The sequence below is a fragment of the Pinus tabuliformis genome, chromosome X (genome assembly GCF_031772625.1).
Source record: "Pinus tabuliformis cultivar Carrire ecotype Pingquan chromosome X, CPIR1, whole genome shotgun sequence".
Lineage (NCBI taxonomy): Eukaryota > Viridiplantae > Streptophyta > Pinopsida > Pinales > Pinaceae > Pinus > Pinus tabuliformis.
This window is the reverse complement of record NC_142308.1, coordinates 670990589-671010669: the sequence shown is the minus strand read 5'-3', so window position 1 is coordinate 671010669 and position 20081 is coordinate 670990589. Positions and strand designations below refer to the sequence as shown.

General features: G+C 37.3%; 1 protein-coding gene across 4 annotated transcripts in view; it reads right to left on the bottom strand.

Moving 5' to 3' along the window:
- The window catches only part of LOC149141746 (uncharacterized), a 132617-nt gene that overhangs the window by 65657 nt on the left and 46879 nt on the right, over window positions 1-20081 (bottom strand). For all 4 annotated transcript variants that reach the window (XM_089448301.1, XM_089448300.1, XM_089448303.1 and 1 more), the window contains 5 exons: window positions 14666-14751; window positions 12459-14311; window positions 11636-12170; window positions 11136-11366; window positions 10901-11025 (listed from right to left, as the gene is read on the bottom strand). In XM_089448301.1, coding sequence (XP_089304427.1) covers window positions 10901-11025; window positions 11136-11366; window positions 11636-12170; window positions 12459-14311; window positions 14666-14751 — 2830 coding nt within the window. The remainder of the gene's footprint in view (window positions 1-10900; window positions 11026-11135; window positions 11367-11635; window positions 12171-12458; window positions 14312-14665; window positions 14752-20081) is intronic.

The following is a 20081-nucleotide window of genomic DNA, read 5'->3' as shown; positions in this document are numbered from 1 at the left end:
TCCTCCCAATGAGTTCATGGGCATCATACCAAATAGATCAAAATGAACAAATTGCAATATGTCAGTAGCCTTTCTATCACTTGAGGGGAATGGTCCCCTTGTATGCTTTCCTTTGGCACACCCCTGACAAACACCTTCATGTTCTACTTTAAATTCGGGCATACCTGTCACCATCTTTCTCACATCAGGTAGAGCCTTATAATGTAGATGAGCAAACCTCTGGTGCCATAATTCATATTGAAGTGATGTGTCCTAAGACATAGCTCCCAATGGACTTCCTCAAACTTGACATAGGCTTTCAACCATGAATCCAAGTGTAAATGCATCTTTGAAATTTTTATTCCACACACGTACCATTCCATCAATGAATGCCACCTTGAATCCTTTGTCCTCCATCGCTGAGATAGATATCAGGTTCTTCTTAGATCGGGTACATATAGTGCTTCTTGTAGATGAATGGTGTTACCTTGATTCAATTGAAGAGTAACATTCCCAACTCCCTTCACAGGATAGGTGGCATTGACTCCAAGGATAATTTCCAAATTTATATTCTTTTCAATCAGATTTGAAAGAGCTTCCTTATACCCAATGAAGTGCATTGAGGCACCACTATCAATCAACCAATTTCCCAAAGGGTTCGGAGGAGATGCAGTAGAGAGGGCGGATATAAGATAAAATTATTTTTGCTTGTTATCAACAACATTAGATTCATCATACTCTGTGTCTCTTGATCTCTTGGGAGGGCAGACATTTCCTTGATGAGGAGCGAGAGCATTCCTTTTTCCTCAGAGGTTGAATATGCCAGTCTTTTGATTGTTGATGCCCCTGAAATTGTTGTCGTCCTTCCATTTTTGAAACCCAACCTTCCTTGACATTGTTTCTTTGAACTTGCATTGTTCTTCTTTTTAGCATGAGCGGAGAATGCAGTAAGATCATTCCTATTTAAAGGCATATCTAGTTCCATCAACCTTGTTTCTTCTTGAGAACATCTAGTCAGCAAGTCTTCAAAACCTAGAATCATGCCATTGTTGAGAATAGTGGTGTTGAACACGTGCCATTCACAAGGGAATCCTCCAAGGGCAGTGAAAGTAAGCTCCCTACCAGCAATAGCTTCTCCAATTGAAAAAACATCATTTTTTATTTCAGTAATCTTCATGGAGTAGGATTCAACGTCTTCACCTCTTCCCTTCTTTATATCATTCACTTTGTTTTTGAGAAAGAGAACTTGGTTTGCATTGCTAGATTTGAACATGCCAACCAACCTGTTATATATCTCCTTTGATGTGTGCAAATCGCAGATGTAAGCAACTAAATGCTTATGAATAGAATCCCTGATGATCTTCTTTGCTTTGACTTCACCCTTCTTGTACTACAACCGATGCATTAGAAAGAGGTTCCAAAATCTTTCCCTGCACATAATCCATAACATCTTGCTCTTCTAAAGTCAAATCAAGAGACATCTTCCATGCATGATAATCAGACTTATCATGAAGCTTATCATCAAACTTGAAGTAGGATGTGGAGGCCATTGAATCTTGTCCTTGATCAATGATTGCTCCTCTTAGTGATTGTTCTTCTCACTCTCACTTGGGTTTTTGTCTTCACCTCAGCTCCGATACCATGTTAATTTTAGATAACAATGGTATGTTCTATGCTTAAGAGCAATTTTACTTCGATTTTCTTATTAGCCCAATATCAATATCCTGATTAGCAATCACATCAACATGATAGTAAAATGTAGATAGAACATAAACAATAATAGTAAACAAAAAATGGCGCCAGCTAGGGACAAACCCCAATGTGGGAAAACCCTTTGATCAATTCTTCTTATTATTCTTCAAAAGTTCAGCAGAGAGAGAGAGTACAATATGCAAATTCACTTGCCCAATCATAGTGAAATCTGTCCCAACAAACAGCAGCTACAGAAAGCCCTAACCAGAAAGTCAACACTGGTCAACAGGGCAGAATTTGACCTCCAAAACAGCTTAGTAAAACTTGGTCAATTCGGCCTCCAACAACAAATCAAATCAGCCCAAAAACAATCTGAAATATCTAGTCAAACTTGGTTAACGAAAGTCAACGCTGCAGGGTCAAATAGTAGAGTCTGCCTCATTTTCTGTGCCCAAAAATGCGGCCTGCCCAAACAAAGATAACCCTCACAAAAATGCAGTCAAACAGGTCAACGCTGATCAAAAACCCTTCCTGCAACTTCGGTCAACACTGGTCAAAAACCCTTCCTGCAACTTTGGTCAACGCAGGAACAGAATTGTCCTTCTTCGCACGTGTGGAGAGCTGCCTCAAAAATCCGTACCCAATCAATGGAGAGAGAGATATGTGAGTGGGTGAAGTGTCTAATTGAGGAGGAGGCACCTTTGTATTTATATGCAAACATTGAGGATAAATAGACGTCCTGTTGGGCTTCTAAGCCTACATTAGTTTGTTGGCTGACCTTGATAATTTGTCCATAAACAAAATAATTTCATAATTCCATTTGTACATGTCAGAATGAAATGATCTTTACATCAATCCTACACCTCTCGAAGAGAGGAATCCAATAAAAATATCAGCTACCTCATATGAGTTGTCCAAGGTGAAGTTTGGCCCTAGTTGCCAAATTTAAAAATTTCACATCTGTTTGTTGCACCATTTTGTATCGCTTTTGACATGTTGCTTTCTTTATTTTCGGACATTATTAGAAAGGTATTGGATCTCTTTACATAACCTTTTGACACCAATTTCTATAACTATCACTCGCCCTAGTCCTTCATGTCTTCAACTCACTCTGTGTCTGATTCTTGGGATCACATGAATTTCTCTCTCCCTGCTACAAACACTCGAACAACAGTTAACAAGACTTCCTCCTCTAATACAATGTAAAAATTTGAGATGCACACATTCATACACAAGATCATGATGAGAAAATAAAACATAAATTTTAATATTATTGTTGCATAAACACATCTCTCTCTCTCTTTCACACACACACACAATACAATGAAATTTAATTTATAAAATCCCTGAGTGGTCAAGATGGTTTGACCACCATATCCATAACATCTAAAGTTATATTGGTGACATAACACTAGTTGAAGGCAACCATTATACAAACTTGTATTACTCCTAAACATTATCCTAGTGTTAAAGCAGTGTTGCAGAACACAGACACAAGAATAACTAGAATGGGTGTATAATCGTTTTTGGTGATGTCAGGCTGCAAGAGTGTTTTGAACATGGCTTCAGATTGAATTTCACTTCTTCTTGATTGCAACAGTTTCATGGAAACGTCCTCTTCAGGGGGATACTCAATGGTTCAGGAGAGCTGCAAGTTCTTGTGGCCTATAGTACAGCTGATTTCTATTGGTTTTCTATGGAAGCACAAGTGTCAAATTACTTTTCAGGAGGATCCCTCTTCATTTAGTCTAGGGTATTTGAGGAGCTTTAAGCATGACCTGTCTCTGCCTGTGAGAATCAAATTTTGTGTTTTATCTGTCATCATGTTAAGTCCCTTTCTCTGGGTGCGCAGGAATGCCTTCTTGGCTTTATTAGGCTGGGATTTTCTCGCAACCCTGTTGTTTTTGTGATGTAATTTTCTGTTCCATGATGAACTTTGAATTTGAATTAAAATATACAACATTTCAAACCAAAAAGACAACAAACATTAGAAAAATAAACAATATCGGAACTTTTTCAAATCAATTAAATCATTGCTAAATAGTAAAATACATAAAACTTTAAAGTAGCTTTGCCACGAATATGGTCCCCCCATACCAGCATGAAGAAGCAAAATTTCACTCACAAAACGTAAACTGCAAGCAAAAATGAGTAGAATGAACCCCCGAAAGTCCAGTTATAAACAGAATCATGCAATACTAGCTATTACTCCAACAAATAATTACAATATCCTGCCCATTCACAATCTTTTGGATGAGCCCTAATTGCACCATGTAACTACTCAGGACCTTCATCAACCTTTGCACATATTGACTTAAATTGTACACCTTTAATCCTTAACAAAACTAATTAATGGAGCACTTAACAATATCACAATCTCATGTGTAGACGTAGAATACAAAATAGACACTGATTAGTTGTATTGATGTATGCCCAAATCTTCCACATCAAAAGCATTTTAGTAGGCAATTGAACATTCCATGACCACAGAAGAACTAGAACTAAGGCGGAAGAACCTGCCATTTGCAATGACAAATGTTGCAAAAGGGCATAATGACAACTTTTAGTTGCAAAATACTAATTACAGAATTCCTTCATAAAGACCAACAACTTGCGAAAACTAAGTGCTTATAACTTACATTCTATTGACTCATGCCTAGATGATCTACATTTTCACAGTAATTAATTGGAGGAACTTTAATTTTCTGAGAAATATTTTAACAACTTATTTAGTGAACACTCATTCTCTAGTTTCCTCTCCCACCATAGTGGAAAGATCCAGAGGCCACCATGGATCACTCCCAAGGGCCCCAACAGTGAAGGCCATTCTCCAAGTAACATTATCAGAAAAATTCATTGTCATTCTGAAAAATATTTTGACAACTTATTTAGTGAACACTTTTCTCTAGTTTCCTCTCCCACCATAGTGTAAAGATCCGGAGGCCACAATGGATCACTCCCAAGGGCCCCATCAGTGAAGGCCACTCTCCAAGTAACATTATCAAACACATTCACTGTCATTCATAGCTTTGATGACAAGCAATTCGCTCTTCCTCTTTCTTACAGTTTTTCCCTCTACTGCTTGAGTTTGTATTTGTAGTTGGCTCCATGTAATAAGTTGGCTTTTCTTCTTGTTCTTCTATCTTTAGATTTTTTTTTATACTCTTGGGAAATGACTTTTCTTAAACTACTTCAGACAATAGAAGTAACTGCACCCACAGACTTGTGCTGGCAAAACTTGCCGAATCACTAGTGACTAGGGTGAATCTATTCCACCAAATTTGCCAGGAATAGCACCTTGCCCCATCTACATAAAACATTCATTGTGGAGACAAATTGGCCCACGAGGGACAAGCATGTCAAAAGTAGGAATCAGACCTGAGTAGATACTCAAGACGATAAAAACACCCCACTTTAACCACCTACACTCAACCCTATTGACCAAGAGGGAGATGACTTTTGCACTCATCTGGTCCGCCAGTTTTGCAAGTGGCACTTTCCAGTCCCATCAACCCATTTTGGTCATCAGTGGGCATTAATATCATTTCTTTCTTCAAAGTATCAAGCTAAGACAATGTATTTGAGAATAAGGTCTATGTTGTGTGACATGTCACATCAAATTGAGATTCTAATGTAATTAAATCGCCAAAAAAATTGATCATAACAACATTTGCACTATGCACATAAACTTCTAAAAAATTTAAGGAAAATATTGGAAGTACATGGTCATTTAGATATAAAAAGAAAATCTGACAATAACAAAAGCAACCCCGAAGGCATCCAAACTCTATCCATCAATAACCAAAATTTTGGTGTTCATTTCAAAGGAACAGTGAACCACACAACACAAATAAGGATCTTCCATAAAAGACTTGAAATATGATAGAAGCACAACATTTGCAAATATCTTCCAACATCGTAATCAATACAACAAACAACAAAAACAACTACCTAGAGAACATCTATATTAGTTCTAACTTCTGGCTAGTGAATTATTCAGTGTTCCAAGGGGGTGCGTCCCCCAAGATGGGGGTTGCACTCCCCACATTTCCCACTCTCCCAGGATGCCTCTAGATACATTTCCCCACGTCCCCCTTTTGGGGAAACTTGGGGAGACGCAGAGGGAAACATTTCCCCAATATGGGTGGCGTGTATCCCCAAAAAGGGTGCTTGTGGGCAGCAACACCCTAGGGCCCTACTAATGCCACATAATTAATGGAAATGTTAAATTCTTAACGTAAAACAAAAACAAAAAAAAAATAACATTACCATTACCATTAATTCACCCAGGATGTTTGACAGTGATTCTAATCTCATTAGATTTCATATGGAGAACACAGAATTTTAGATCCCACTTAAAATCTAGCAGACTTAACAGTTTTCAGGATTTCAGAATTGCAACATTTCCACAGGATTCTATCATGTATGAGGTTATAGAACTAGCATTTAATCAAGAGCAGCAAGCCTTCTATGTACCTCGATGTTTTGATGGCATTGATTATTGAACTCCTCTGTCATGACCCTAGTAAAATTGTACCTATCACTCAAACAAAATCTTGACTTGACATGTTAAGCTTTTTCTAAATTATTTTAATGCTTAGGGTGATATTGCTGATGAGGATCCCAATATATGTGATGATTTTGATCATATGTAGGTATTTGTTGTGGCATGAATTTTGTTGGAGTATAGAGACCATCTAGAGCCTCTTTGTTGATGTGTTTCTGGTTCAAATATGGAATGCACTTGGTGCTATTTTGGTTATATGTACCATTGCTATATATATGAGAAAATTTGGCACATAATGGTTTGGATTCATATGGATGCACATGAATATTTACAACAACAACAACAAAAATCAAATTTTAAGTATGTATGTATTTTTTGGACAACCAGTTTTTTGGTCTGCCTTTTTTTCTCCAATTCCCAGTTTTGGGGTCGACCAGTTCAATCACTGGTTCGATTCTGAAAACAATGGTTCATTATCCATTGTTCATTTTTAGTTTTAACTTTTCATTCTTGACTCTAGATATGGATGACCCTAGACCGAGTCTTTGACTCATCACTTTTTATCCTTTTTGAGTTTGAGTAATTTCAATTTACTTCAAACTTTAATATCTACTATTTTGCTTCGTACTAATCAGATTCTAGAATAATAAATTATGAATTTAACAAAATCAGATTATACAATATTTTACTATTTCAATTTTACTGAATCATTTATGATGCATGAATCAATGAATTTCATTACTGAATTACACACACAGCCCAATGTCCCCCCATCCCGCCTGAATTTCCATAAAATTTGGAAGTGCTCCCACATGCCCTCCCTGTGCTTCTCCCCATTCCCATGTCCCCACATCTTGCAAACTTTGTGGAACATTGGAATTACTCTAAGGTTATATGCTACTTCTAGATTAGCCCATCCTAACAGGATTATGGATGGATGCAAATTATGCACCAAACAATTAACCTTGACTCAAATTTATCCTAGTGCAATTCCAATAGCTATATCAGATAAGCACACACATGAAACTTAGTATTGTATAAATCCATGCACAAGATTCTAATAGTAATCATACTTACATTTGACTACCACCCTCTCAACATGTCTATAACAAGGATAGGACCATAGTTTTAAAACTCCGACTCCGACTCGGCCAAGGGTCGACTCCGACTCCGACTCCGACTCGGTATCGACTCGGCCGGCTCGATTTCAATGACTCGGTCGTTGTAAAAATACATTAAATATTCATTTTTTATAAAAACACATAATTTTAAAGATTTTCATTCATGTTTCAAAACACACAGCATTAGAATATAGATAGAACACAACATATGATCAAAGTAGGCTCATGAATATATCCATTATATCAAAATGGCACCCAGTGCATTGTCCAATACATAACGATGATGATATAGAGATCAAAACAAAAACACATAACCAAGGAGGCTATAAATGGCCTCTACAACAAAAGTCTGTGACCAGTACTACTGGCTACTGCTAGAGTTGCCAACATCATCTGGCTCAGTGTTACTTGGGAGCAGGAGCGAAAGTGGGGAGCGAGAGCGAAAACGGGAGCGGGAGCGACATTTTCAGAAGCTCCTGGTTTGGGAGCAAATCCCAGAGGAGTTCGACAACCAATGTCACTAACATCAAGGTACATAGAGGGATTGGTGCTCTTGATTAAATACGAGTTCCATACCCTAATACATGACAACATTCAATGGAAACATTGCAATCCTCCAATCCTGAAAAACTGATAAGTCTGTTGGATTTTGAATGAAATGTAAAATTCTACTTTCTCCATATGAAATCCAATGAGGCCGAAACCACTCTCAAACATCCTGAGTCATTTCATGGTAATGTTAAAAATTTAAGTAAAAGTGATCACTTTTACTTTAAGAATTTAACATTACCATGAAATTTGAATAGCATATCAATAGTAGAGAGCATTTGAGTGTGTTAAATAGGGTTTGGGAGGGGGAAATGGACCCCAAATAACATTTAACTAATTCATAAAACACATTGGAGTCCAAACCAATCAGCAAACACCTTAAAAAATCATTAAAAAATTGTTAAATCGCTGTTTTACTGGGGTTACAGGCCGCTGTTTGTGACTCGGCCGAGTCAGTATGGAAACGGCCGAGTTGGCCGAGTCAGCCATGACTCGGCCAAACGAGCCGTTTCTTCTACCGAGTCACTCCTGAGGGCAACAAAACGGATCAACTCGGCCGTTTCGGTTTCGAAATGGCCGAATTTTAAAACTATGGATAGGACTTGAAACATATAGACAGAGCTTTTAACCACTATTATTTCACCACATGTTTGTCTCCTTGATGAGATATATTCAGAACTTCATATCCTTGACAGAGATGCTCCTCATCTATGAAGAAGAGTTAGTGCATTTGGAAAAGAAAGACAATATTTCATATTAAGGATAGTGTCAGGATTAGCTTTCGCACCATTGTGCAGGGACCATTTTGAAAAGGCTGCAGTTTGCATATCACTCTAGAAATCTAGAGTTCAACACCCAACCTTCAACCCAAATGGCAAAGCTTTAAACTCGTATTAAGACCATCTTCAACATCCCATAATTGCAAAAGAAAATCTGATGAAACAACCAATGATTTGTTCATTTAGAAAATGAGCAGAAGACATACTTGGAGCACTATGATTGATTTTATCGTTAATTAATTTGCAGATAAGGCATTTCCTTGGGCTGTTCTGAAAAAGGTATAATTGTACTATCTAATGAACTTGGAAGGTGGGTTGTAATAATCGTATTGTTGCAGTCGCCATTCTCGGACTTTTCATGGACCTATTGTATTCACAAGCATTACCAACACTTCGGTCAAAATATTCCACGTAAAAGGATGTTGATTTCATCTCAAAAATTATTGACATTGTTAATATAAATTAGTTTACCCATATATTATGATAGAGATTTAAATGTTTGAAGCCATATCCTGTGCATTCACTGTGTGATAATTATCCAAAACTGCAATATCTATAAGGTTGAGCAATGTCACAGGGTTCGCCGAATTTGAACCTTGAGTTTTGAAATCCTGCGAATCTCAAAAATATCTTCAAGTTCAGATCAGGTTCGATAAAGTTTGGTTTCTTTCCCATCTATCATATTTTGTGTTACAAGATCCGTCGTATTATTCTAGTTTTGGAGTTCCAATCTCTTCGAATTTTAAAGGCTTTCTCCACACTAACTCAGTTTGGGTCATCAAGGGTGCATATTTGTTGATAAGGTCATTTATATTCAGATTAGTCGATGAAAACGTGCACAGACATCTAGCATATGCTGTATGAGGGCCATCATGCCTCCTAGACCATCGACAGAGCTGCACTCACAAAGAGAGGAATAACACTTTGGTAGGTTATGCAATCGCAAAGAGAGGAATGACGCTTTGGTAGGTTATGCAGTTGCGAAGAGAGGAATAACACTTTGGTAGGTTCTGTAGTCATGAAGAGAGGAACGATGGTTTGGTACGTTAGGCAATAAGTTTTATTCCTTTTTTTATTCATTAAGATAGTTTTACAAATAATTTGCTTTATATACATATTGTATTATATATATTAAAAAATATTACATTAATATTTTAATAAGTTATATATTAAATTTAATTAAATTTTATGTTAAATTTAATGATGTTTATATATAAAGGTGTAATATATCAATATTATAATAAGTTATATATTGAATTTAATTAAATTTTATGTTAAATATATATGTGTGTGTGTGTGTGTGTGAGAGAGAGAGAGAGAGAGATTTCATTTGTGATCTAGACAATAAAAATTTAATATATAAATATTATATTAGGTTATCTCTTAAATTTTATTTTAAATTTAAATAACATACACACACTATTCAAATTTAATGGTAATCCTCATCCGAACCTTATCAGAAAATTCGAATTTGAATCAGACTTAATCAATGTTGAAATCGGACTCGAACTCGAACCATGTGGCATTGGGGTTAAGTAGTTATTAAATCTATGCATGTGTGCATATATGAATTCCAAGCTAACACCAAACCTCTAAAATAGCTATATAATGAGATAATTGACTTGTGTAGTTAATATTGTGTATATATGTACTCCAGGCAGCAAGTACACACCAATCCTCTACACTTCCTAGGTTATGATCCAGGAAACCCAATAAAACAATTAAGAAATCCACATCACCAAGTCCAAACTAGGGAGAAAATATTTGAACAATGTACTATATCTGAAGAACATGCAGATGAGAAGAAAAATTTTAACAAAATCTATGACTTGTATGAGTATTGCTCAAGAGAGGAAGGAATCTGAAAAATGACATCAAGTATTAGAATGACATGATTATCTGTAAGTTCAATAAACAGACAGGAAAATGATATGTAATCAAACCTAACCAAGATCACCAGTACAAGAAGTTTTAAATTCTCAAATGAACTTGGAATTCTAGGAGATGAAAAAGTTTCATTAATTGTAGTGAGCTTGCGAAAGATAAGTGGGCCAGTAAAACCAAAAAAACATTTCCTACATGGTGAAAACTGATCCCAGTTCTCAAACCGTTCCATAATTTCTATGTAATCTATTTAGATAATACAGTGCCAGAACTGAATAGCTTTATCACAAGTCATCCGCAAAGAACTACAGACAACATTTTTTGAATAATTAGAAAAAATTACAAAGCTTTAAATATATGATAAGTAATGGAGGCTTATCAAAACTCACGGTGATAATTTTCTGGTAAATGATTTGAAGAGAATATTAGCAGTTCAGCACCCTCCAAGTAAACCCTAAGAGCTAGATCCTGCTTAATCATGATCTCCAAAAGTTCAAAATAGGGAATTTGGCATCTGCAAATACAGTACAAACGACTTAAGATGCAACCACAACCCATCGACGATTTACACTGTCTACAGGATGGAAAACTTGTATTCCTTGAATAAAAATTTAAAGTTCAAACCTTTTTATTCCAGTGGGAAAAATATAGACAGCAATGTCACCATCTGTTGGAGGAGTTACTTTGAAACGTTTAGGCCATGCACTACAACGTTGCACTTGTTCCAAATGCAGCTGTGAAGGAAATTTTCTTGATACTTCATAAACTTTTGGAGATGCTTTGTTAGCCAGATATGCTTGTATACCATCATAGAACTTATAACCAATACCTTTCTCAATAATTTTAAAGCCACCCCTGCAAATAGAATAGACAGATTTAGAACCTTATCTAATAGATACACAAATCAAAATTCCTGATCTGAATCATGTTCTCCTCAAACTGACGTATTAATTCTACCGATAGGAGAGGAAAACAAAGAAAGGCACATTATGACATCATTTACGAGGAGAGCTGTCATGATCAGGAGAAATCCGAACAATACATTTTACATAACACATCATTTGTCTCAGTGAAGCTGCATCAATGATAATACCGCGCAATACCAAAAGGGAATGGCTACATACCTCCAAAAAGACTCCGAAGCAGGTCTTGTTAACTCGTTTTTCTGTGGAAACCCAAAACCACCATTAAGAGTTGCTACAGTAGCAATGTCTTTTGCCACAGAAACTGATAAACTGGTCATCTCAGATGGACCAAATGTGGGAGTTTGCATCAATGCTGAAGATGATACATCTATTTCTGAAGGCTTATTCATGCATATTTCAACCTGTGTTACCACCAATACCTCTCTAGAAAAAGCCTGCGTTACTGAAGTTGGGGGCGTAGGCTTTACAATACTCTCTTCCAGACTAAACAGATCTTTAGAAGACCCATTAATAGGCTTTCCAGTTATGTCATTTGAGATGTATGTATTTGTGTCTGATCTCCCTTTCTCTTTCACTGGTGAGGTTGATTTGACCTCCTTCCTGATATTTTTGGTCCCAGGAACCATCTCAGATACAATATTTGTCCTTGTCTGTAACGTAACACCTCTCTGAGAAGCTTCCACCAGATGCAAATTATCTACCAATGATTCTGGAGTTGACTTCAATCTGGATGCTGAAAAATTATCAATCAAGATTAAATATTTGCTGCATCTGAAAATTTTAGCAAACAAAACGGGAACAATACAAATACTGGAAAATCTCTACTTCATTAAGCATATATAACCTCAGTTTTTAAAAGCAACATCCCACAGTCTGCACATACCAAATAAGGGAAGACATTTTCATGTATAAATACCTGCAAAGAAACTGTTTATTATTCTATTCTTCTATCCTGATTTAAGCTTGTCACAAGAACCAAGCTGTAGATCAGAGGGACTACTGGCAAATGACAGAAACATACCTTTATCCACCAACATGTCTGCTGAGGTTTTGGGAGGATTCCCCTTGTTGGTTTGGTTCTCTAAACTATTCAAACATATGTTTTTGCTTGATGTTGTTAACTTTGGATCCTCCCCAACTGAAACTACCACATTGTGTTCAACATTTGTAGGATCTAAAGACTTGTGTTCATCTTTACGAAAAGTCAAAACCTCTGACTCTTTAATCAAGGGTAGATTGTCCTCCTCACGCAATTTATCTTTCAGTGCAGAAGAACCCACTTTGTCCACCATCAGTAATGGCATACTTGTCGGAGCATTGGAAAGTGTTGGGCCCCCAATATCCCCATCAACTAATTCTGAAATAGGTAATTGTTCTGTATTATCCTTTCTTGATAATTCACATATACTAACGCTTCCCTGCATTTCTTTCAAATTTATTCCATCTGGATCCTCCTTGACACACTCTGAGAGATTGCGAGACTCAGTCAACGCGTTTTCTTTCACAGCCTTTTTGGTCAACATTGACCCTCTAGGACTCACTCTGGACATCACAGATCCCTTCAGTTCCACAGTAGCCAACTTCTGTGGTTTTAGAACTTTAGCTACAACAGTACAAGACTTCTGCTCTGCTGACACTGCTGTCAGGTGCAAATTCCCCTTAGCAGGTGGTAGTGACTCATCCAGGCTGCAATTTCCTTGTATAGAAATAGAAGGAAAGGCAGAAATATCCACATCAGACTTTTCATCTCTTGATTCGTCAACCGCGAACTTTCCAGCAGATTGTTTTAATATGCCCTTCACCTCTGAATTCCTAGATGTAACGTTCTGAGAATCCTTCGAATAACTAGAACTTGAAGGAAAAGATATTCTGGAATTGTTGCTCTTCATGTTTCCCTTTGTTCCTGGCAATTGTCCAGCACCATTGCCACTGTCAGTCTCTGTGCTGCTTCTGAAGATTGAGTTTACACGAGAAGAATTATTTGATCTACTAGATAACAGAAAAGATGGAAGTGCATCGTTGGAGTTCGATAATCCAACACTTCGTAAGCCAGAATTCACTACAGTTTGGCGAGAAGATGATTGCGGACCTGATCTATTTACAGGAGGGCCTGCCGAATCTGTCATTGGGCTGCTAATGTTTCTGGGAGAAAATGGCCGAGAATTCACTATGCCAGTTCGAGGAGATGCTACATTTGAGTTCTCATCTACAGCATTGAACTTTGAGGATGCTTTCAAGGGAACTCCTGAACGAAGACCAGCTACAGAATGTGATGGAAGAAATTTCACCTTTGCTGTTTCTGCTGTCTTGAAAGAATTCTCCCTGGAGAATGGCCGTGATGTAGAATTGTTATATGCTGGCAATGATGTAGTAACACTGTCAGACTTACCTGCTTCAGGCATCTTGAATGAGCCATCTCTAGTGAATGAAGGTCTCACTGAACTCTTTATTTGTGGCAGAACTCCACATTCATCAGCTTTAACTGTTTTGTGAGCTTTCAATGAGTTATTTCTTTGAAGTGCTGGTTGACACACATTGACTGCCAAATTACCACAATCAATTGTTTGCTTCTTGCTTACTGGAGCCCCAAGACTATCACCTAACTGTTGCTTACATGGACTTTCAGAATTTTGGGCAAAATTTTGCATCTGCATCTTCTCAGAAGATATGTTCAATTTACCTAAGCCTGAGATCTTTGAAGAGCTATTTCTGCAAGTACCTTGTTTTCCACTGACCTGGCCAGAAGAAGATACAGTCTGAGACTCTGTGATAACTTCTAATTTTTTCTGATTTCTTTCCTTTTGTTTCAACTTACACCCTTCACAAAACCAATCCTCTGTAGGAACAGCCTCGAGGAGTGTTTGCATGCAGTAGCTGTTAAGTTTTGAAAACAAAAGGGGCAGAAAAAAGGACAAAAACTAATTAGCAGCAGCTGAATTAGTCCACTCAAAAAGGACTTTGCATGAATTGGGAAGAGGAATCTCCAATCATAAAGAAAGTAAAATAACCATGATGGAAGAGCTATCTAAAATCATTTATCAATGATCACTCATTGCAGAAGGAATAAAATAAGACAAAAACATAAAGTAACTATAATGACAACTCTAACCAGAAGTTACAACTGACATATAAAAAATGACTCAGCCCTTATATATGTAGGTCAAACTAAATATGTAACTAAGAAATACATGCAGAAAGATTGGAGTTTGAATTTTACAGAGGACGCACATATGTTCAGCCCCTTCATTGCACTCAGCACAAGTGACTAGCACTTCCTCATACCCAATATCGCCACAGATGTCACAAACTTTAACCTGTATATTGAAAGAAATGCATGAGATGGCTTTCCAGGGCTGCAAAAAGATGCAATATCCAATTGAATAAATGAAGGCAAACTATCTCCCCAACAACATGTGAAGATAAGTCATAGCTCCAAAAAGCACGTGGCATAGCAAATATTAATATAAGCACATGTCATAATAAATTTTAATATAACTTCCAGAGGGAATTCCAACACAAATTATCAAATTATCCATGGTTTATAAAGTTATGAGATAGTTTGGAAAGGCTACAAATAGATGTGACATCCAATAAATAAATGAAAGCAAAAAACCAGCAATTCCCCATTAATTTAAGAGGAATCATAACCTATGTCACAAGTTTCGTCGAACTTTAACCTTGAGGTTCAAATTTTGGCGAACCTTAAAAAAGTTTCAAGGTTCGGCAAACCTCATAGCCACTGACAAAGTCCATAGATCAAAACTCATAACCTCATGTCACAACTCAAGCTCGTAATTTATCCTTGCAGTTTCGATGTCTGTGATAACATTTTTGATGTTTTCTGATTTTGATTTCTTACTATTTTATCCTATAATTCATTATATATAGACGAACCTAATGGCGAACCTCATCAAAAAATTCAAACTCAAACCAAACCTAATCATTGCCGAACCCGAACTCAAACCTGAACCATGTGACATTGATCATAACTACAAATACTACATGACATAAAGAAATATTAGTATAACTTCTGAAAGGAATTGTAACACAAATTTATCAAATTATCCATAGTTTATAAAGTCCCAGCAAGATTTCAAAGTTGTCCAACTCAGATATCAAGCCTTTGCGTGACACTGTAGCCATGGTTCGGATTCACAACCAATAAACCTGGGATGAACAGAAATAACATCCAAGCAAGTAATTTCATCACAGATTCTCTTTATTTTAGCCTCTGCCAATGTCTTTCTACAATGCTAGAAACCAGTATTCAACTCTCCGGAGTCTCCACTATTATTTTCTTCTGAAAATACAAAAGAGCAAGAAAAAGTATTTAGCTTAACTTTGATATTCATGGTATATCACCCATTTTGGTTCCCCTATTTTGAACATCGCCCACTGTGTAAATATCATGCAAGTATTTTTGCCTAGGTGCTAAGTCAATGGAACTCTTTAAAAAGACATATGGTATATATTGTACATATGGAGTATGTTATGTGACTTTGTAAAGTTCATAATGGAACTTCAAAGTCAAGGCCTAAACAGTGAATATAATGGAGTTAAATAGGCATAGTTTTGATGTTCCTATGTTGAACATAAAGTCATGATGTAATCTAAAAGACTAAGTATAAATATATGGAAATGGCTGTCATTGGAGTGAGAGAGGGCTATGATATAGTAAGTGTCAAGGTAGAGGGATGAGATGAAAATAGGGGAATGTGGCACTCAACCAAATCATCCCTTGTGATTAGTAAAAGGTGGCACGAGGGTAGAAAATCTTAAGGAATATTAGGATACCTCATTCCCATGCACATGAATGCCTTGCCAGTTGTTTTCCATCTATGTGTACCTCCTTTTGAGACTATGGGAGGGCTCTTTTGTTGGTGTTCTTGGATGATCATCTGTTGAATCTAGATATTCTTGTTGCCCATCATGTTTTTGGCTAGCTGATTTACAAGCTTGGGAAGAAAAAGATAAGATCATTTTATTAATGTCTGACAAATGATCACAAAAAAAGATCAATGACTGAAAGATACATCCAACAAGATGGGAGTGCAAAAGCAGCTCCTAGGTAATGCTCAAAATAAGATAAAGAAAGCAAAAGAAAAAGAGCAGCCTAGATAAGTGCCTAGGTGAGCTAATCACTAGGTCTAAATAAACTCAAATCCAAAAGATATATAATATTGTCTTAGGTCTAGTGATACAAAGTGAGATTCTACGACTGGACATCTTAGTGTTGATCAAGAAAGGAAAGAGAGAAATGAGGATGGTCTAAAAGTCTCCTAGTCTTGATGATCACAAGTGAAGGGGACAATTGGGGCGTTCACTCATAGTCGAAGTCATTGGGCACCATAGTGGGGTCCAACTAGACAATTTTGTTGGGGGATGTAGAAATAACAGAGCCCTACTCTCCCGCCATCTGAATTCGAAGGAAAGAAGCTCTGAATGGAATACAAGGTACTCTACTAGTGCTAGGAGGTAATCCAATGGGCGGGAGGCATCTTTTTCTAGGTCTGTTTGGGGTCATCCATTTTTCACTATGATGATGTGTGGATAGAGGTCTGGTCCAACCCCTCCAAACCATTATCAAGCATATCACTGAGGTGAGACATGGAGCCTCGTCACTCTATGGTCCATAATACTATGAGGATCCCTTGATCTCTTGTTGCTCCAATCTGGCAGGGAAACACGAAAATATGAAGTGATCCTTTAGGTAGTCTCATGGCTAGGTGGGGGTTCAAGAATTGGGATTAGTTGTTGATTATCTCCTGGATGAATAGGGGATAGGCATCTCTAATTGCGATACCAAAAAGAAAAGTAGAAAGGAAAACCCATGAGTCCCTATAGAAACAATGTTATCGCCCTCTAATTTCATATAAGGGACACGTGAAAATGTGGAGCACCTCTGTCTTCGGTTCCTAAAGGTGCACATCTAGAAAATCCTATCTCCAGAGGAATACCATGATCGACTTCCAACCGAACATTGTGAGAGCCAACCAACAGGTGGACTAAAGGGAACATAAGTGAATGTATCTAGTGTCTATATGTGTATGTGGTATGGATAATGATGCCATCCCACAACTCCAAGAAGTGCTCTACATAGAAAGACAACTTCGAGCCCCAGTTCCCCAAAGGTTAGGTCTAATTAACCTTGATACACAATCAGTATATTTCTTCTCCATTGGCCAATTCAATTCCTATCCAATCAGTAAGAGATGACTCAATGCATCTAGGGAGTATCTAAAGGGGGGAAAGCACTTACGGGGGTGGTCATCAACTGAAGAGGCTACGAGGCCTCTAAAAACCAGCCTTATAGATGGCCTAAGGGACAACTTAAGGCGAGGGCCATTAAGTAGCACAGTGCAAGGCAGGGGTATCTCTCTCTCCTAGAGGCAAAGATACCAAAAATCCTTACTCCACATTGGAAAGGGAGTAAACGAAAAATTACCATGAGGCAAAAGGGATTGCCCTCAAACTTGACCTAGAATAATGGGTTGGGGCACTATGCACTTATATTGGATGATGGGCCAAAGGACCAAGGTCTAAACTCTCCTTGATTTGGCTTAGTCTATGTCATAGTATTCAAAACAAGCCATTTTGAACTGTAAAACAGTCAAGCCAAGCGATTCATTAGACGGAGGTATCTGGTAATAGAAAAGTTGGTTTTTATGTGCACGGGCTAGGGTTTTGGCATTAATTGGCCATAAACCGATCGGTTTATGACATAACCCGTTGGTTTTCCCACAAACCACTCTGTTGTGTCATAAAGGTTCATTACTAGCTCAGCCGCAAACCCCGCATAAGTTATTTTTTGCCTTTTCTAAGCGGGTTTGAGGGAAACTAGGGGATTATTTCCCTCCAAAAATAGCCCCTGCAAGCCTTTAAAAAGATGTCTCCCCTCTCATTTGCCTCACATATCTCAATATTCACAACCCTAGCAATGTTGACAATTAATGGTAATGTTAAATTCTTAAAGTAAAAGTGACATTTCTTTTATCTTTCATTTTCATAGTTTTACTTAAATTTTTAACATTACCATGAAATGACTTTGAATGTTTGAGAGTGGTTTCTACCTCATTGGATTTCCTATGGAGAAACTAGATTTTTAGATATCACTCAACATCCAACAGACTGAATGGTTTTCAAGATTTCATGATTTAGGGGATTGCAATGTTTCCAATTGTTTCTTTCATGCATGAGGGTATGAGATTGGCAATTGATCAAGTGCATGAAGCCCTTTAAGTACCTTGATGTTGGTGGCATTGATTGTTGAACTTCATTGATGTTGGCAGTATTGCTTGTTGAACTCCTCTACCATGGCCTTAATGGAAATGTACCCTTCACTTGAAAGAAAATAATTTGTTAGGCATGCTAAGGTTTTTCTACCATATTATAAGGTTGAGCAATCCAACTTTGAAGACTTTGAGCTAGACGATGTTTATGTAGCTCTTGTTGATAACCCCATTTCTAGTAGAGTTGAATCAATGATGAGTTTCATTAGTGATCATGTTGATCAATGATTTGTAGTTTTGATGTATAATTTTGTTGCTACTACTACTACTACTGAGGTTGCAAAGGAGTCTGAGGAGTCCTTAAACTCTGAGCCAGATGATATTTATGTAGCTCATGTTGATTATCCCATGTCTAGTAGTGGTGATGAGTTTGATCATGATGAGGAGTGATCATGCTGATCACTAATATATAGACTTGTTGTATGCCAATAGTCCCATAGTTTGTAGCATTGTTTTTGGAATATAGAGGCCATTTAGAGCCTCATTAATTATGTATTTTGTTGTTGACATGTATTGCATTGGGTGCCATTTTGATATATTCATCTTTACATGGTATATAGATAAGCAAACTTTGTATATTTTGTCCTTATTGGTTTGGAATCATGGTTTTAAATCTTAAAAATGGTTTTTTTCATTTAAAAATTATTATTTCATGTATCTTTTAAAGACCAGTCTAATTTTCCCAATTTGAAAACCAATTTGATAGGTAGATCGGTCTGGTTACCAGTTCGGGTTTTGAATACTATCGTCTACATGTAGGAAGCTCGATCCCAAGGTCTCTAAACCATAAAGGATTATGGGTCAAATAATCACAAGAAGTAAGTTTAGACGAGATGTCCTAAAACTAACTCTAGAAACAAAATCTCTCAAGGGGGTTCTACCCATTGTTAAGCGAACGCTAAAGAACCTACCACATGCTAAATGAGACCTTATGAACTAGACCACCAAGGAGGTGTAAGTTGTGGTGATCTCAATCTTTTGCCCTTAAAAATATAGCTCAAAGAGAAAGCTCTTCAATACATTTGAATATCATGACCTTGGTTTTGCCCAGGTTGGTCGTTGACTATCAAAAGATCAATCTGCCTCTATAGACCCTTAGAGTCAAGGCTAGCAAGATCAATTCATGGACAAAAAAGACCAGGGAGATCAACACCCAATGTAGAAGGAAACCATCTCCAACCTGCTATGTTCATGAAGGAAAGATTACATCTCATCAATGTAATCCCAAAGAGGGTCAATGAAAGGGGGCACTTCTTTAGCACAATTATACTTTGGATGATGTCAAAGAGGTCATGTGCCATCCAAGGCTATAGAGCCTACTGCATGACAAATGTGGCCCCATGAACTAGACCCCC